General features: G+C 41.3%; 1 protein-coding gene across 4 annotated transcripts in view; it reads right to left on the reverse strand.

Moving 5' to 3' along the window:
* RGS6 (regulator of G protein signaling 6) overlaps positions 1–19,614 on the reverse strand; it is a 193,882-nt gene that overhangs the window by 41,375 nt on the left and 132,893 nt on the right. For all 4 annotated transcript variants that reach the window (XM_026038574.1, XM_026038572.1, XM_026038573.1 and 1 more), the window contains exons 3-12: positions 19,102–19,152; positions 17,384–17,490; positions 15,147–15,198; positions 12,580–12,644; positions 9,628–9,704; positions 8,874–8,955; positions 8,267–8,341; positions 7,004–7,102; positions 5,958–6,019; positions 1,418–1,528 (exon numbers count right to left, since the gene is read on the reverse strand). In XM_026038574.1, the coding sequence (XP_025894359.1) occupies positions 1,418–1,528; positions 5,958–6,019; positions 7,004–7,102; positions 8,267–8,341; positions 8,874–8,955; positions 9,628–9,704; positions 12,580–12,644; positions 15,147–15,198; positions 17,384–17,490; positions 19,102–19,152 (781 nt within the window). The remainder of the gene's footprint in view (positions 1–1,417; positions 1,529–5,957; positions 6,020–7,003; positions 7,103–8,266; positions 8,342–8,873; positions 8,956–9,627; positions 9,705–12,579; positions 12,645–15,146; positions 15,199–17,383; positions 17,491–19,101; positions 19,153–19,614) is intronic.

Here is a 19,614-nt window from a genome sequence, read left to right on the forward strand (position 1 = left end):
GCCACGTTCACCCTGTGCTGTGTGAGACCTCGGCTCAGAGACTTGCCTGGTGCAGCCACGCTCACCCTGTGCTGTGTGAGACCTCGCCTCAGGGACTCACCTGCCCTGAGCATCCAGAGGACAGCAGCTATTCCAGCACACAGCCATTGCGTAACGCTCCTGCATGAACTGGGAAGACCCAAGCGCTGTCCCAAATGGAAGGCTGTCATGGCAGCTCCCAAGTGCCACAAAGGATTAGCTGCTGTGGCACTGCACTCCGTGTGCTCAGAGAGATAGGGTTCTACCAGCACAGCGTGAGCAGCTTGATTTTCCTGAACAAGTGCTCTGCTTTGCTAACTGAGGAAACAGCTTTGCAGGCAACGCAAGGGGCTACTGCAGCTCGTGGAGATCGTTTAATTATTCATGCAAGTTGCAACTAGATGCAGATGCAGTGAGTTCTCCTGTAAGGGAGGATAAAATGGAAACAGATCTGTGTGCTCTGCCTTTCATCAATACTGCTTTTGCTTTTACATGAGCAGATTGAGTTCAGAATCAGAATCACCTTCCTTAACTTAATGCAGATATCACAGCAGGTGCCACATATTCACCTTAAATTTGTATAAAGGCAATGACATCTGGTTAAATCGCATTGCTCACGGATACTGCAACCTTTTTGAGGATTTCCAGCTACCTCAGCAGACGCAGAACAAACAGATGCCTGGATACCCCATGGATGGTGGTTCATCCCAAGAAATAAGCTGCAGAGGTGCCTCCATTTCTTAACCCACAAGGGAGGGATGGAGAAGATGACAAAAACTGAGTAAAAAATAAACCTGAGCTATCCAAATTATGTAAAGATTAAATAAAAGAATTACAGATTTCTATGACCTCCAGAGATGCTGATGAAAAATACCTTTCATGTTCCGGATCACTTAAAACAGGGAAATGATTTGCCCCTTTCCTGGGACACTGTTTCCTATGGCTTTCTTGGGCTTATGCTAACTTTACATTAACACATAAATACAGGCATGATCATGATCAGCTTCGGCACACTCTTCTGAAACACTTGCTTAAGTGAACTCCCCACTCAGATTGGATGCTCAAGAACAGGAGGAGGAAGAGGAGCTGCCAAGCACTAGCAGGAGTTGGCCAAGGGACGTGTGCGAGTGAGCTCTGAAGACGGTTCCTGGCGCGCAGAATCACAGCATCTGGTTACAAATCCAGCACTCAGGTCTTACTCCTGACTTACGCTAAAGCCCAACCAGGCTACAAATGGGCACTCTGTCTCACAGGCTGGGAAGCAAAGGAAACCACACGGTGCTTTTCAAGGGCATTGTTCTCTTCTATGCCACTGAAGAAACTGCACTTTAACATACAGAAAAATTAGCAAGACTACCCTAATATTATTTATGTTTACCAAGTAAAAAGCACTTCTTACCTCATTTCTATGTCCCACAAAGCCACATCGTCACTTATCCAGGGGTTGGAAGGCTCAGCAGAAGTTATAAAGGGGTCATATTCCACATATTGCTCTGAGTAGGCTATTAAACTATGACAGATAAAAGAAACATAGAAAACAGGAAAAAAATAAGGACCTTAACGTATAGTTGTATATCAGGAGCTACAGCTTTCAGGAACTCTTTCTCTTTTTTTGTTGCATGTTGCTATTTTTCTTTACTTGCAGATGGGTCAGTTCCTCAGCAGCCCTCAGAGCCCCTTTCCCCAGGAACTCTGCATGGAAGGATTTCTCTGCAAACACCCGCCAACTCACTGCAATGTTGTCCTCAAGCTTGGCTCTGTCGAGATGCAAACAAAAACCCTGATGAGGCAGCAGCTGGACTAGCAGGACTTATTCGGGAGAGCATCGGGAGGACTGAACCTCGTGCTCCCCTCTTCAGTCGCTCCATGCTGCTTGTAGCCTCCTTTGCACCCATTTACGGGTCCTTTGCACCCATTTAACGCCTTTTTGAGTCACTCATCTAGCGAGGGTCATGCACTGTAACCGGGTTTAGGCTTAGGCTCACATTTTTGCAGGATCACAGCTCTGAGTATCAGATCTTCAGACTATCTTTTTGTAATTTTGGCACACTGCCTAGCACAGTCAGTATCCTGCTGTACTTTATCAGTAACATTTATTATATTTTAAGTTAATATATATGTTGGAAAAAAAGAAAGTGGTATTTATACCAGTTTGTTTCATCACTAGTCAGGTAAGACAATATACAGCAACCTCTAGTCTTTATAAGGAGTTTTGGAGCCCACCCTAGGGAAATACCTATTCATTTGCAGAAACAATTCAGAAATTCCTGAATTGGGATTGGGGCTATGAAAGACATCTTTACTAAAATAGGGAGATAACTTATATGAAGAGAAATCAAAAGAAATTTTTCTTATTCTATATGTTAAACACTTTAAGCTACACTTTACATCTTTTCCCTAGCTCTGTCAACTAATTAAAGTTGATTGCGTCTCATCATACTGAACAACTAATTTACTTTCAACTGTGTCTGTCCATCCTAAACTTTATCTCAGTTTTCCACCCTTCAACAAAGCAGAAGACTTAAAAGACCCTGTGAAATAAAGGGTCACAAAAGGCAGAAACTTTCCCTGACCTGCTCTACAGTAATTATTCTTTTTGTTTGTCCAAGCTCTTATCATGAGGCATTAAAATCATACACTTTTGTAACCACAGCAGGTTCCCATTGCCCCTCAGGGCACTCAGGGCTGTCTCATCTCATTTCATTAATTACATTTCATGACTGCTGTGGGTCAAAGGTTGGAGGAGGGAGCAGCGTCCAATTTCAGAGAGCGGCAGCAATCCCTGAGACATCAATGAGAGAGAGGGTTGATCAAAACAAATCCAACAAAAGAAGAATCAATTGGGAGTTGTCTGCTGTGAAATGTGAATTGCTCCTAATAAAATAAGGAGGAGGCAACTGAGGTGCCACAAGCACTAGCAAGAACAACCCCCACCCCCAAAGTAAATGAAACAAGGGGGGATTTGCTAAATGCCTCTTGCTGATTCAGCACAACGCAGCAACTGAATCACTGCCAGGTTGCAAATAAGAGGCTATAGACAGGATGAACCTTATGGGAAAGCATTTCTGTCCAAATGCAAGCCTGGACTTTTGGTCTCTCAGGTGAGGCAATGTAATTCGTGCAGGAGAGGCAGTGGTAAAGGTTCACTGAAGAGTGCAGAGATCAAATTGAGCACCTGCCTGTCTTGCATTCAGGGGGCCTGCTGAGCCTTCAAAACAACTTTGGGAAACTGAAAGGATAACACAGATTCATTACAGATTTTCCTCTAGCGACCTGCCATTGCTGCTGGTAGGAGACCCCTGGGTTTTCCTCAGCCTTTTCTATAGTGCTGCATACGATGGGCTTGCATCAATGCTGAGCAACGCTGTCAGGGAAAGCAGGAGGTGGAATTTATTGATGATTTTGCTCAATAGTTCTCAAATCTCCATGCCATATCCTAAAGCCAACAGTGAGTAGGTCCCATATGAGGAGAAAGGATGTGGAAGAAAGAAGAGGAAAATGGTTTCCAAGGTGCACACAGCACCTGAGGGATACCTGTTTCTCCAGCTGGTGCAGAAAGGGGCAGAAATTGGTGCAAAGAACTGCTGCAGATCTGCTTCCAGAAGGGGGAACAGGAAGAAATGGGAAGAAAACTTTCAGCAGTGACCATTCTTTTAATAGGAACCGAGGATAACTTTCTGAATACCTTTCTGTTCCTCTTCTGCAGTTGGACAAGGAGTATCCAATAGAATATCATTTATGGAAAATTACGCAGTCAATTGCTATTAAAGTAATTTCTATTTTTTCTTGTTATTCCTTGTTTACTCTCTTACTGTCTGAAAATGGAGACATTTAATGACAGTTTTGTGCAGTCTGATCTAACTTGGAAATCGGCCTTGCTTTAGAGCAGGAGGTTTGAACCAGGTGGCAGGAAAAGGTCCCTTTTCAGGGAATTGCAGCTTGGATTCATCCACGACTCTTACATATAACCTTTTTCTTTCTGTCATGTTACACGTCTACTTATGATAAATAATGTTAAATAACATTATAATAAATAATAATACACATGGTGACATAAAATAGAGGATTAGCTATCTGCTTGTCTATAAGCAATTAAGAAACTTTAGACTATTGCATCATTAGGCCAAAACGTTCAAGAGCAGCTGATAACGCTGACGCTCTGCGTCTGAGGCACCCTAAAAGAGTGGAGTTTTTGGGAAAATGCTCTTTAGCACTTCCAGAAACCAAACCCACACGAGACATCACAACTGCAGGTTCAACAACAGGGGCTCCCTGACTTGCAGCTAGTGAGAAATTTTCCATTCCTCACTTCATATACATATTAGAAAAGGAAAATCAGAGGGAAAAAGTGCATTGAAGGATGGCTTCCTCCCATAAAGGATGGGATGATAAATACTCCATTGCTTTAAAAAAACATATTCCTCCCATATATAGTGAATTTACACCAAAATATATCAAAAGTTAAAATGACAGATTATTTTATCCCCAAGTTGTTATCTCTCCCAATTAAAAAAGAAAAAAAAAATCTTTCCGGATCAGGAAAATTGTTTCCTATCTAGATCTGCCTCAATCTAATACTCAATCTAATAGACTGGTGTCTTCAAATTTGGGCATTTACACTATTTACACTATTGGCAGCTCCTTATAAACTTGTCAAGAGGACAGGAAAGAAAGTCCACAGCGGATGATTTTTACCGAGTCCATCTCACTGAATAAATACAAATCGAGCAAAAATTCAAGAAAGATGAATCTGCTTGCTTATATATTACCACCTGAAAATTATTAATGCCTCAGTAATATTAAAAGACAATAAGTTAAATTCAGTAAAAAAAAAATTCAGTACAAAATAAAACTATTTTTATAAAGCACACCTTGATCTTCTTAATATAGGAGAAGAGAAACAGAAAGCCTAAAACATAAATATGAATGTCCTAATTTCACAGTACAAAACAGCATCTGCATGATTACAGGAATCCTCTGAATATTTTCTTTTTAACTAGATAAATTTTCATTTAAATTGTTAAATTTTATGAGCCAAAAGGATCTTACTTTTTAGCTCCTGTCATTTAATTTGCCTAGCTTTGCATACACATGCTAATAAGCAGATCAGGCACTGGAAAGCACAACATTTTATAGAGTAACTTTTTTTGATTGTTTAAATAAAAATTCCTATAATATTTCTCTGCAAAGCATCTGCTCTTCTTACGTGTATCACGTTCAACAGTTTTGCTCTAAAAGTTGATGTTGCAAAAGAGTGTGTTGATCCTAATGTTTGTGTAGGTGATTTCACTGCAAACGTGCATAATTTTGAAGCATGAGTAAAGGAGCTGTCATTTACTAGAAGTTAAATTTCAGCTTATTCGTTTCTTGTTCATACTTTTCCATCAGGCATAAACATTCATCAAGACAAATGGTGCCTTGATTTGCCACTGAGAGACATTTGTCTCTTAAAACACTGCTTTGTGAGCACAGACACAAGCCTAGTACTTCCCACAGGGGTTTATATATGTAAACAGAAGCAGAAACCTGCCCTAAAATACAAATATGAACATGGACATGACTAACACATACACAAGAACAATGAGCACTCTGGGTTTATCCATAGAAATAAAACAATTATTTTTAAACTGCAACATGAATAACTTCCTTTTTGTAAATAAACTCAAGGCTTGTGAAGGACAGCAAAAGGAACCCCTGAAAGGGTTCCTCCTTTTCATAATCACCCTTTCCTCATTTTTTACCTTCTTTTTTCAGTGGCAGACGAGCTAGCACAGTTGTGTCCTTGGTGAGCAGATGGGCAGTGCGGCTGGCCAAGCAGGGGGAAGGATTCGCTGCACCAAAGCAGCACCAGCCTTTGTGCACTGCTGGGTGCTCTATTTCAGGAAACACCAAATCTGAAGGGAGGACATGTGGCAAACCATTCAGATGGAGACACTCACCTTTCTGCTACCTTGGACATCTTTAAACAATGTCTCTCTATCTGCGCGTTCAGAAAATTTATCTGAGGAGAGAGATGACAAGGACATTAGCAACTGAGGAGCTCTCGAGCATGCATTGATCATATCCCAACACACCATCGATTTCTCATTCCAAACAGCTTGCAAGTAGCTCAGAAGGAAATGGGACCCTTCCCTAGGTATTAGAAGCAGCTTATTAATTGCTTCCAACAGGAGTTTCCATTTCATTTGGCAAGGCCCTGGAGCAAGCTTCAGAAGAAATAATTAAAAGTAGGAAAGGAAACACGCCCGTACTGGGGGTTGAAGTTCCTAGATCTCCTTTTTGCTCTGTGTTCCTCTTCTCCATTACTGGCTGTAACTGACTGCCACCATAAGACAAATAATGGCCTTATAGAACATTTATATTGGGCTATAGTTCTTAACCAAAGCTCAAGAAATCAGTGTTCTGATTCGGTTCAGAAATTCACCCTAAAACTGTCTGAGACATAGATGTAAAAGCTTCTTCTGCTTAAATGCTAACTTAGCATTACCTTCCTGCACTTCACTGTGTGCTGCTTGTTGCACGAAGCTTAACGGGGAGCCAGAGGTCCCTGGGCTGCAGCAAGGATGTGTGTGTGGGGGTGTGTGTGGGTGGGTGGCCATTCCTTGGGAGGATTCTGCAAATGACTTTTTCCTACTTCCTTGAAACCCAATGCCCTGGCATGCGGCCTATTCCCCTCACCTTTGTCACTGCCCACTTTTGAGATATCCTGAAATTCATCAGTTCACCTACACACAGGAAGAGCAACACTAGACAGGAAGGCCAGTATTACAGTAATGCATATCACTGCACAGCTCAAATAGCATTCATCCATAACTACTGGCTACTGTACATAAAGCATGCAAGAATCAGGCACAGTTAAGGTATACAACTGGTATTACTGATAACTCAGTAAGTTTATATCTGTCCTTTTATTCAGATAACAGTAGCCTGATTTTTACAGGTGGACTTAGGGGTCAGAAAAGATGCTGTGTAGCTGGCTGCTCACTTGTTTTCGGAAATCCTCTTTCGTAGTTTTGCGCACAGGTTGGGAGGGCACGTGGACAGGGCTCTGGGGCTGAGACTCCTCTGTAACTCCATAGACTGACTGTAAAGAACCAAAGCACAAACAGAAGGGGTTGTTACCTTTTTCTCCGGTATGCAATGAGGAAGAACGCAACACATATACCAGTAAGGTAACATGTCAGCAATTTCCTACTGTTTCTCTCCAAGCATGTGAATAATTAGTTAGCCGGGAGCAAAATTTACAAGTCAGGCTGCATTTGCAAATGTCTGCACTAGGGAAGTCTGCAGACATGTTAACTGAAACCTGGGGGTTTCAAACATGACCTTGTTTCCAATAAAACCCTCATTCTTATTAGGTATGAGGTGAATGCTCTGTGCTTCTGCAAGCCTCAGGCTTATTTCACAGCAAGCAAAAATGGGGTTTGTTTTAAATATTAGAATGCAGCTGATAATTCTCTGAGGCCTTGAGAACTGCGGGTGTCAATGTTTGCAGGATGAGCCCTGGGAAAGGTCACTGTGTGGAACCAAGCAGAGAGAGACAGAAAGACAAGAATCTAGCCCCAAGACATTTTCTTCCCCTGAGTTATATTTCTTGTCATAAAACTACACAATAAGGAGCAAACTTAACCAGGTGTCAGTGGGTCACGTTCACACAAATCTCTCTAAATGAAAACCTGCAGATTGACTGTAAGGACACAGATCTGCACTGAAAGTAGTACTAGTTATCCCTTCCTTCCATAATTTGCTTTTTATTTAATATTTGTAAGGGACATGTGCATGGTTCTGCTGCAATTATCTGCCAACAGAAATTAGGAATCTACTGCTGTCTCCCAAACTGACATACACCCAAATCAAGGCTAAAACTTGCTGGAAGTCAAAGGTACTCAAATTGATAATGATCTGGATTTTGAAAAAAGTCAAGTAATTGGCTCTGAAAAATCCGTTTCCATCCCTCCTAAATCTCTGAAAGTGGGACCTAGCTACTTTTGCCAATTGATTTTAATTTTAGGAGTGCTGAGACAGCAGATGTCTGCGGCACTGAGCTCCCTAATATTGGTCTCAGTTCTATAAGTGCAGTCTGGTCCCTCTCCTACTGCAAAATGGGCATAGTAAATAGCAAATTGATAAGGACAAAGCTGAACTGATATTTGCAAAACATTGGGGTTTTTTCAATCCCTATTCAGGAAGTCTGATATATTATAGCTGTCAAGAGTGATTAATATTAAATAACAAAAGAAAAACAGACCTTTTTGACCTTCTGGGGGTTTTTCATACGACGACACTTTCTAATGTCCATTTCTGTGGTGTTCACACAGCCTGGCTGAAAAGAGATAGCAATAATATTAATCTTTTCTGTTTACAGTCTAAACGTTACCTTGCCTTTCTAAAATATATTATTAGAGTGTCTTCAAAATTCTTTCCTTAAGTTTGTGTCCCATAGATTATGCTTACTAAACAAGAGAGGGCGTGCAATTAACGTTGGCATTTCAGCATCAAATCCATTACTCAGAAGTTCGGCATCAAAAGGAAATAGCTAAAAAGAGTTTTCTAAAGAAAGCCTGAGCCAAACTGGTAGAACTCTTTTTCTTTATACATACTACAACAACAACAAAAATCCAAAATTTCACATTTATACTCTATTTCCAAGTCAGCAGTTCCAGGCACTAGAATGTCTACATAATCACGTGGAATGCCTATGATAATCTTGTAGAAACTTGACTTTTCTGAAGCACATGGAAAATGCACATGGTGTCTTTAAAAGTAACATCTTTATGTTGTTCATGGCTCAGTGTTTACTAGCATTAAAACCTTGTCAGATCATAGGCAGGCTCATCTTTGTAAAACAACTTTACCACAGGCCTGTGCACGTCCCAGAATGCTCTTTCCTGACTGTCCAAAATTTTTCGTTCTGTTTTATCCTTTTTCCTGTCGATCCTGAAAATAAAAGCATAAACATATGAGAAAGGGCTTCAAACTGCTTTCAAAGAGAAAGAAGTGAAAAACTGTAGATTTTGATTACAAGTAGAAGACAGTTTAAAAAATAAAAATAAAAAAGCCTCCAGAAATTAAGTTTGAGTTTCACATAAGTGGTACCCAGTTCTCCACACTGAGTCAGTAGCACAAACTAGACTGCTATGAGTCCGGGTACAACTGAGTTGACTAGGAACTGGTATAAACCAGAAAAACAGAAAAGCAGAGTCTGCTGGAAATGCCACCTTTCTAGCTACTTTGAAATGACAGTATTTTCATTCTTGAAATATTTTACAAATATAGAGTAATATACAGAGTGGACAACATTTTTCTTCTTCTTCTTTTCATCTATACAAAAGTGCTACACGAAAGCAGAAGCAGAATGATCAAGTAAGCTGCCCCAGCTCACATGACGAATCAATAACATATTAAGAAATCAGGCTCAGGAATTCCTGACTCACCAGGTTACGCACAGATAATTAAGCCCATCTTTCAGTGTCTGCCACAAACCTTGAGAATTTGCTCTCCAGCATTTCTAGCCCGTCTGTGACTAAAATTTGCCAATGCCTTCCGAGTTGCAGTAAAGCCCTTGACAGAGACATGCCCAGCTCTAAGCACTGCTCCATGATTACTTACTTAACTTGGGCCTCTGCTTGCATGAAGATAAATTCCCACTTCCTTGCAAATGCTCTCTGAAGTCTTGCTAAATTTTCCTGACAAGGGATGAAAACAGAGAAAACAGTTACTCCTGGTAAGCACAAGGAAGGCTTAGGAACAGTTATTATGTTGGGCATCTACTTTATCGTTTTATTCTCCTTCTTTAAAAAAGAAAACGAAAAAACTAGAAAACTCAAGAAGGTTAGCACTGGTTTTGGTGAAAAGCAAGGTTGAGACGCATTCTCTCAAGCCTCCCTGTGGCTTTGAGGGGAGCCTCTTCCCCAGGGTAAGAGGAGAGACTTCTCCCTGTCAAGGAGAAGTAATGGAGCGCGATGAAGACAGCCAGAGTGCTAGCAATAAAACAGCGATGGACTCATTCCCACAAGATAATGCTCAGCAGCTTTGCAGAAGTGATGACTTTCATTTCTGCTAGCAGATGGCGGCCACCTGCACACCTCGTGCTCTCCCTTGCTCCCTGGCCCCAGCTCTCTCCTCCCTGGGCGTTCGTGGAGGTGTGGGGCTGAGCACCGCTCAGTGCGGGCAGCGTAGCGCTCACCTTGGGAATGGCCGGCGTGATTCATGAGAGGAAATAGCTTATTTGCCTGAGCAGTGACAATACCTGACTGCCAGGAACAGATCCAACACAGCCTTGCTCTAACCCTGAGGGACGAGGCCTTGGCCAGATCCAACATTTGGAGGTGGATCTGACTTGGTCCGAGTTCCAGGCTGAACTCATGGCATGGCCTGAATTTCAGGCTCAGAGCCACCTTCAGACTTACCTCCTAGATGGCACCCCAAAATCACCCACATAAACACACTCTGAAATTACACGTTTTGCAGCTTTTAAAGAAATAAGACACTATTAGGTCTACTGCTTTCATACTTACTCCATTTTAAGCAAGTGCTTAAGCACACACATTTCAAGACCAGAAGCAATCTTCATATTATTTACTCTGACCTCTTGTAAAATACAAGGTTTCAAGCTTGAGCCTGTTACCACCAAGTCCTCCTGGGAGTTTCAGTCCATAGGCATGGAGAAAATCAGTTAAGCAAATGATTTACAGCTCTCCTGGACAGTGATGATTTCCTTAACTGCAGCTACAGGGAAGAACTTGCAGTATCTGCAAAAGCAATTTTCTGTGTTTTTTTTTTTTTTTTTTTTTTTTTTTTTTTTAAATTATATTTGTGTGTGCTCTCTAGAGTAAATATACTGAAACTAATGAAACATCACTCAATGAAGCAGTACCTATGTTTGGCCAATAAGAAACAAAATTAAATGCAATTGTACAAACTCCATCATATAATCAGGATCGCTACTTTACCAGGAGAAAACTAGAAGATCTATGAATGGCACAAGCAGAATTGAACATGAGATGATGTTCCCCGGGCTGTTTTGGACTGATCCTCTTAGGAAAGTCCAGATCAGTGCTTGTGGAGAAGCAAACTCATTCCACGTCTGCAAAAACTTGTACTAAACCTATGGGACTCTCTCCTACTCCTGTAAGCTCGTTTCTCTTACTTAGACTCAGTGCACATCTCCACTGCTATGCCTGCTTCAGCTCTTGTAACGAGTAGGAAGAGTCAGTGCCATTCTTAGCTCATTGTCTCTAATTAAGAGAGCAAAATTTGCATGCAGAAGCCATCTCGAGGCTGGGCAATGTAATCTTCACAAGAAGAACGAGAGACTGCCAAGATCTAATTATTGCCATCACTGGAGCATTGCTACTCTCAGTAGACACGAATGCACAGAAGTACTTAGCCAAGGCCACACTGCGTGTGTGGGGGTGTTTGTGGGCTGCTGAACAGCCTTTTATTGCTTTCTGATAGATCTTTAGAGTACTTACAGTTAATTGGTTTGCTGTGAGCAGTTTTAATTGTTTTAATAATGAAATAAAAAATATGCAGCAGGAACAACTCAGCAACAGAATGTATAAACGCACCTGGGCTTTTATATTCCTCACATTATGTCTGTATGCTTAAGGACTGGAACTCTCAGGAACCACGCATACATTTCTAGGATGGACTAGATAATTGGCAAATTTTGCATGCTCTTCCCTGAAAGCACTAAAATATGTATATGTCCTTGTGTCCCCAAATCCCCAAATTTAAGAGACAAGAAAGAAAAAGTTAATTCTTGGAAAATGGCACAAAATATATGCAATATATGTTCATCATAAAAAACATGAACATACAAGGCCACTAGAAGCAGCTCCATAAAATAAGTTTTTTCAGTCTGTTGAAAAAAACTCTGCATTTGAAATTCAGTCTCTAGACTTTTGTCTAGTAAACAAGACACAGGTAATACAAGGAAAGAGAAGTTCAGCTGGCTGGTCTGCATCTAAAGAAATCTGCCTGCACCTAAAGAAACTCCCTCCAACCCTGCCTCTCCTGCCTCCATCTTCCCACCCAAACTCTGTGCGCAACTTAAGTTGAGGCTGGGGAGAGTTTTTAGTGCAATAATTTTGTAAGAGAAAACAATTCCCTGAACAAGGCCAATGAATAAGTTTTATATGGTGTATTGAAAGCACAGGCCAAGTTGAATTTCTGAGAACTCTCCTTCCAAGGTCCACAGCAACGTCACGGGTCATCTGAATTTAATTGCCCAATAGTGTACTGAAAATCCATCATTTCAGTGTGTTAGTGTTGGCTATAAAACAGGACCTGGAAACAGGAAACAGATGTAAATGACTATATAATTTGCTTGTCTCAATGGGCCGTGTGGTAGATATGTTGAGACACTGCAAAGTCAATGTCAGGGACATTCCCCCTTCAGGAGCCTGATATTTTTTTTCCCTCCTGACCATCTTTCAGACAATTCTGCCAAGCAAAGAACCGCCAGCACCAGCTGGCCCCAAAGCCCAATGCAGCAGCACCCCGTCAGTGACCCGAGCACTCCCGGCCCCCTGGGAACTCGAGCAGCGGAGTACCTACGGCTTCATAATCCGCCAGCTCCAGCCGCGCTTTGTTCTGCATGGTCCGCTTGCAAAGATAGATGGCTAAGGGGAGAACCACAAAGGAAAAACATTACAGAGCAGATTATTAGCACAAGATCCTAAGAAAAGAAGGGTGCAGGCACTGCTCAAGCCCACCATCCTCACTGATGTTACATGCTAGCATTGTCAGAGGCCTTAGACTTCTGGGATGCCTCATTTAAAAGTGCTGAGAGTAGCTGCTAGGAGCTAACCACAAGTGTCAGAAATGCCCACTAGTGTCTGGGGTGGTAGAATATTTAGCATTAGCAACCTGTTCCCCCCAGCACTTAGGGAATGTGCCCACTGATGTGAGCAGCTCTCCCTATCTTTGTATTTCTTCTTCCTTTGCAATACAAAATAATGTTGGGATATTGAAATGAAAGCAAATATGGGTCACTGGAGAAACTGATGGTCTCTTGGATTCTGAGGTCCACGTGAATCTCAGCACATCCTCGGTGGGAAGAGATTTGGATCTGAACTACGTAGCAGAGATGCAGTGCTCTCATTTGGGGATGAATCAGGGTGTGAGTTTTTAAAACTCCTTGACTTTCACCCTCTCTCTTCTGCTTCTTGGGCCAAGTATAATTGGCTAACCATGCAAAATACCGGAGCTTGGCAGAAGGCAGAGCATCATTAACAGAAATTTTCTTCTATAACAAATCTTTTTTTTTTTTTTTTTCTCTCTCCTCCAGAAGATATTCCAGAAAATATCAGAAAATATCAGCTTTTCGTTGCAACTCATGGGGTTTCAGTTTGGTGATAAATGCAACTTGTGGATCCTTTCATGAATGATTTCCAGTGGAAACCTAGCCTTCTATTTAAAATATATGAAAAAACAGAATTGTATAAAACATTCATATAATGAACCAACATTATGCATTGTGATCAGAGCTGATAAGCTCATGCATTTCTCTTTCCTATGTATTTATACTTCTCAAGCATATTTTCATCTGTAAACCATTTACAACACCAAATTAAGTGACAGTCAGCTATCCCACAGTGTCTCTTCACGCTAGGCAGTGACCTGCCATTAGCAAGTCAGTTCCTGTCCTGTAACTGGAACCATGCAAATAAGAAAAAAAACATACCAAAAGTTGCAAGGATTTAAGTTTTATTCAGGTTTGCTGCTAGTTTGGGATTAACTCCTGGGAAGAGCCCATCTGCACAGCCCCAGCTGATATACAAACACTGATCATAAACACATGTTAGAGATTTCTAGGATAGGTGAAAATCTGTCACTATGTGGCTCACAGCAAATGCAGCCGTGGCTCTTCCAGCTGTGGGTCACCTCATAGAGGACTGGGTTTTGAGGTGGGCTGTTCCCTCGACATCTCTGCAGCACGACCACCTAACTGTGAAGCCCCGTTACTTAGCAAACATGTATGAAACCAGAGACTATCCATCTCCTGATGGCTGTTTTGGCATTTCTAGAAAATACTTCTGGCATAATTTGGACTGTGTGGTTATATATGTGGGGTGTTTGTAAAATCTCTGCAAATTATTTTCCATATAATGACCATTTCCATGTTTTCCCCTAAGCAGTCCCTCGTGGGGATGAATGTGTAAGACTGCTCTAGTTTCCACTGCGGATGAGGATTGCAAATGAACTATCACATGATAGACACCATTGCAGGTACCTCCTTCATCCCAGCAAATAATGTTGAGAATCCATGAAGACAAAGAATTACTGTTTAAGAAAAAAATGATTATTTGGGGATCTTAGATAATGAGTTATTTTTTAAAAAACACTTCCAATAGTTCCTGCTTCATGAGCAGACACATGGATTCAGTTCCTCCTCCAGTATCAAGCCAGGATAAAACAATTGATTTTATCACTTAAGAAAGACAGGTAATTCTGGAAGAAACAGCAACACTGCACGGAGGCAGCTAAAGATAACAACATGGACATATTTTCTGCAGCCACTCAAATGTTTAATACAGCATGTTACAGTTTATTAGCTCATAAAACATGCTCAGTCTTCTTTTCTTCTTTTTTAAACCAATTTTCAGCCAGTAATCTTAAAAAAAAACGGAAAAAATACGTCTGATATCATATATCAGAGCAGCTTAACTATGAGTCGCCTTCAGTTAGATACTGGATTATTGATCGGCCTTATGAGTGCCCAGATAAGGTAACTTCTTATTGATGAACATATCAAATTCGGCTACATATCAGAATATGTTACCCCACAGGAGTAATATTGGTATTACTTAAAATTCCCAAGGAGCAATATACTGCTTCCCATAAATCCTGCTGAAACGAACAGAGCTGTCTGAGAACTGAGGTACCAGTGCATAAAACCCTGGCTCCATTGAACTCAATGGCTAAGGCCCCACAGACTTCAATGAATCTGGGATTTCATCTCACATGAGCCTAGCACAAATCCATCTCTCAGGTTGCAGTCTTGCAAGAAACAAGACCTACTGAACAGGTTTGGCCACCAAAAAATAATTATTTCAAGGACATTTTTCATCACACACTTTCTGGAAAAAAAAACATCTACAATGAAATAGTTATGTTCTCACCATAATCTGTGTTTTCTGGTTCCCAACAGTTTGAAGGCCAGAAGTATGGCGCCTGATGAAACAGCACATGTAATTTAAGAAAGAAAAACAGAATCAGATGCAGAATAACATTGCAAATACAAGAAGACAAATCACACGGTCTAGGGCTGGGTCTCTGCCTAGATATTGCTAGAGATTGCTATTAAAGCACAGATTCAGGATGCACAGTACCCCGACACTATTTTAGATGCTATTGCCACCTCATCTGAATATAGGTTTATCTTCTATCCCCAGAACCTCCTCTCTCCCCAGGAATTCCCATGCACCCTGAATCTTTTCTTTGGACCGTGAGAACAAGCCTTGTGGCCTTTTGTACACACTACATACCATTTAGTTTTTTGGAGCAACTACCAGTGTGGTTGGCAGCCTACAAAACAATTTCCTTCTTAAACAAACCAGACGGCAGAGTTCAGAACGCAGCTGATTAGAGTCGTTCTGAAAGCAGAAATCCTGCTAAGCTTACTGGTTTTGTATCCTATCCGGGTCTGCATACTGTGGTTGCCATAATTAATTATGAAATATTATCACATGGTGGCTGTATTTCAGCTTTAACATGAATGAAAAATAATGTCCTTGTGATTACACAAATTGCAGAACACTGTTTTGCATTAGTGATGTAATGACATAAATGGGCTTAAGGCATTACACACCATTACACACAAAGCCCATTCCTTGCACCAAAGTACAGTGAGAAAATATGAAGGGATCAAATAATATATGGTTCCAGGCTCCTCACTGATATGTATCTCATGAACTTTAGGAGATGAGATACTGTCAAAGGAGGGAGGGATGACAAGATAGAATGTAGCAAAAACAGGGTAATGGAAGAGAAAATGATTCTATCAGGTTACTTTTTGTAGATAATGGCTGAGGAAAATTGTTGCAAGAATTGACAGCAGACAAGGACTAAGCAAAAATTCTGGAAAAGATAAGAGGAAGAAAAAGAAAGTCAATGAGCAGTCAAGACAATTGGATGATGTAATTTATATGGGCTTAAAATAAGAAAAAAAAATCTTGAAATTCTGAAATAGAGCTTCTAAGAGTTGCAGAGGACAATTTGAAAATTATCCTTCCTATGGAGTCTTTTAAAATGGAGAAAAATACAACTAGGCAGGCATTACCTCTGCTTCTGCCAAGTCCTACAGGAAAGGGCTTTCTGTCCTGAAAAATCTTAGTGTGAGGTAACCAGAGGGTGAGGAGGGAAAAAGGGAGGTCTATGATCTCTTTTTTTCCCCACTGCCACAGGTCTCATATGGGTTGACAGTGGGTGTGAGCAGCAAAAATATCAGATACAAACACGCAAGCTTCAAACAAAACAAAACAAAAAAATTAAAGAAGTAGAAAAAAAAACAAAGAAAAAGAAGGAAGAATGAACAAAAGGAAGATCACCAGAAAGATGTGGAGGCTGACACGGATATCACGTTAACAACACATGGGAAACAAATTCTGCTAGGAACATTATGCAGTAGGACTCTAGGTTTGAAGTTACCACTACTTTTCAAGTTAGACAAAGTAAAAGGAGTTGTAACACAAGCACTTAGCTAGGAATACCACAGCAGCAGATTTGAGAAAGGGCATGGAACCCAAGGAGAGGATACTTAAAAAATTCTACACATCTGGAACACAAGGATGCTGAGACACAGCTGCATCCCAGTTCAGGTGACTTTGCCAAGGTTACATATCCTTGGTAGGAGAGCCAAAACTAGTAACTTGTGCCTTTGCTAATGAATCTGAAGCAAAGGAAGGAGTTTTCTCTTGTGCCAGAATTTGACTGCTTAATTCTGAAAATTGCCCTTGTCCATTTTACACAGGAAAATGGCTCTCCATTTCCTACCAGGATTAGAAGGCAAAAAACGTTTTCTTCAAGATACGGACTGATATTTCAGGACTAGTTTAATCCAACATACCATTCTTGAAGTCACACATCAAAAATAATCACAGGACATACTTGTTCATTTACGTAAGAACTGTAAGGGCCCAAAAGCAGAAGTGGGTGCTTTGTGATTCTACAGCAGACTTTTTCAATGGGACTTCAGAACTTCCTGAGATCTCTTCCAAGACAGCTGTAATCTCTAAAAAAACCACCTAATGCCTCTGTGGTCCTAATCATTGTATAGAAATACAGAGTGTGTGGATTTCAGTGGTATTACTGCAGGGACAGTAAAAGGGGCCACATGAAGGGCAGAGGACTCACCAACCTGAAAACGATAGAACGTCCCATCATCTTTCAGGGTAAGGACGTGGTCGGAGATGGGGAAGATATAACCCTGTGCAGCGACAAGGCTTCCCAAGTGTATTGCTTCTACTGTGGAAGAGTGAGGAAAATTAGGCAACAGCAGGGATGTGTCAGCAGGAGGTGTGTTACACACTTCTCGGCCTCCAGCAGCAGCTCTGCTGGTGACTCACAGCAGGACCTAGCACACAGACCCGGCCTTGTAACACTCAGCAGGCTTACGCCCTCCAACTACACCATGCAAAACAGGAGGGCAGAAATAAGCCTTACCACATAGATGCAAACACTGCACAGATGCTTAACCCGCTGCTCTGCTGTTTACAGAATGTCCCACACCTATTCAGCTCTAGGGTCTGAAATTCAAGTCAAAGCACATTATCTGCCACAGGTGACAGCTAAAAAGGAGCCTGTTCCAGTGACCACTTTCCCTCTCCAAATTAGACACAAATCTGCAATACCAGGTCATTAGCAGGATCTTATTCATAAACACATGGGGGAATTGCCATTAAAGTGAAGACACAGAGGTAACTGGGCATGCATACCCTAGCACGGCCAGGACACCACACCAGAGCTGTATCTGCACACATTTTCAACTGATGGCATCTGTCAAAGTTGCTTTGACTTGCCTAGGGTTGTGAAATGCACATTAGCTGATCATGTGCCCCAGGCTGATAATAAAGCTCTTGTCTGCAGCTGAAATTCAGGTATAGGGCTTGCCTGGACTCACATGTGAAGGGATGTGTGTGTAGAGATGCAGGTCAGACCATACTGACTCTCTCTCCATTTTTAAATAGTGAAAGACATATTGGGAGCAGCAAAAGGCTTCCTTCACCTGCATTTTGGTAGAACTTGAGTTTCATCTGGATGGAAAGAGATGTAACTTGGCAGCTTGTCACTGCCTTGGCAAACATTTTGTGCAGCCATATGGTATGCATCATGCCTTGTGATCAAACAGTCACAGGACAATTCTTAGATCTGAGAGATCTGATAGGAGGTTAGTGAACCCTGACAAATGGTTGAAGGTCAGTATGCATCAGGAAAATGGTTGGGGATATGCTGGGTTATCTCCCTTCCTGGGAAAGGAAAGGAAACTTCTGGACCTGCAAGATCAGTATTTCTTCCCCTCCTTTCTCAACAGTTCTTAGCTGTGCCAAAGCAGTTTCGTGGCTCTGAATAACGAACAATTCAGTGAGCGACTGTGCCCATCCACCAATCATAGTTTATTATCTGTGTACGTATCCTCCATGATAAATTAGCAGCCTTCACGTGATCCATGTCAGCATCTATGTCATCCTTGACCAGTAAGTCCTGCGAGTCACGGCTCTTCTTCTCCACCCCATGAAATGCTGTCACCACCTTTCCTTGCTTACCATGCACATCTATCACCTTGTCTTCTAAGTCCAAGAACAGTCTTAAAATAAACTAGGCTTTCTTAGGCAGTTACAATTTCCCAAACCAGCTACAAACAACTTTCTATAGGTTCTAGTGCAAGGTTTAGACTTAACTAAGATGCTGACTCTTCTCTCTCTCTCTCTCTCTCCCCCCGCTCCCCCCCACTTCATGCCAAGCCCTTAGAACAACTTGGCTGTTTCACTGGTGTTTTAGATTCAGTAGCAAAACACTATCTACTGCCTAATGGCATGCAGTAGAGTATCTTACCATCCCAAGCCTGAGTCACCTCACCTGGGTCCTCAATGCTGAGGTTCTTCATCAGCCACTGTACGATGTCAGCACCTGCACAAAATACGGAGAAAACATTAAACTTTGGAGACCACATTGAAAGCTCTGGGGAGACACCACATGGAAATGAGATACAAAAGAACTGTTAGGAATTTCATTCTGTCATTTTCTTTTCTGTTTTATTCTTTTTAATTATTATTTTATTACTATTTTAATCCCCACTGGAGATTTTAAAATGTTTTTCCTTCTTGAGCCACATTGTAATTGTAAGCTTACTTATAGGTACTAATTCCCAAGAAGTACTCTGTGTGATAAGAGACTTGATATATTTTAAGTCAAATATCACCCTAATGGTTCCATGTAAGCTGTTCTCTCTGCTATTTTTCTCTCAAATCAGTAGACAGGGAATTACGTTTCCCAAAGCACTACCTACCAAAGAGACAAAGAAGCCTTTTACTAGCATCTTTCATCTTTAATGCCAGAGACAATATATCTAAAAGTGCAGAATTGAGTTAT

Source organism: Nothoprocta perdicaria, unplaced genomic scaffold, assembly GCF_003342845.1.
Source record: "Nothoprocta perdicaria isolate Ctin4 unplaced genomic scaffold, notPer1 scaffold_213, whole genome shotgun sequence".
NCBI classification, from domain to species: Eukaryota; Metazoa; Chordata; class Aves; order Tinamiformes; family Tinamidae; genus Nothoprocta; species Nothoprocta perdicaria.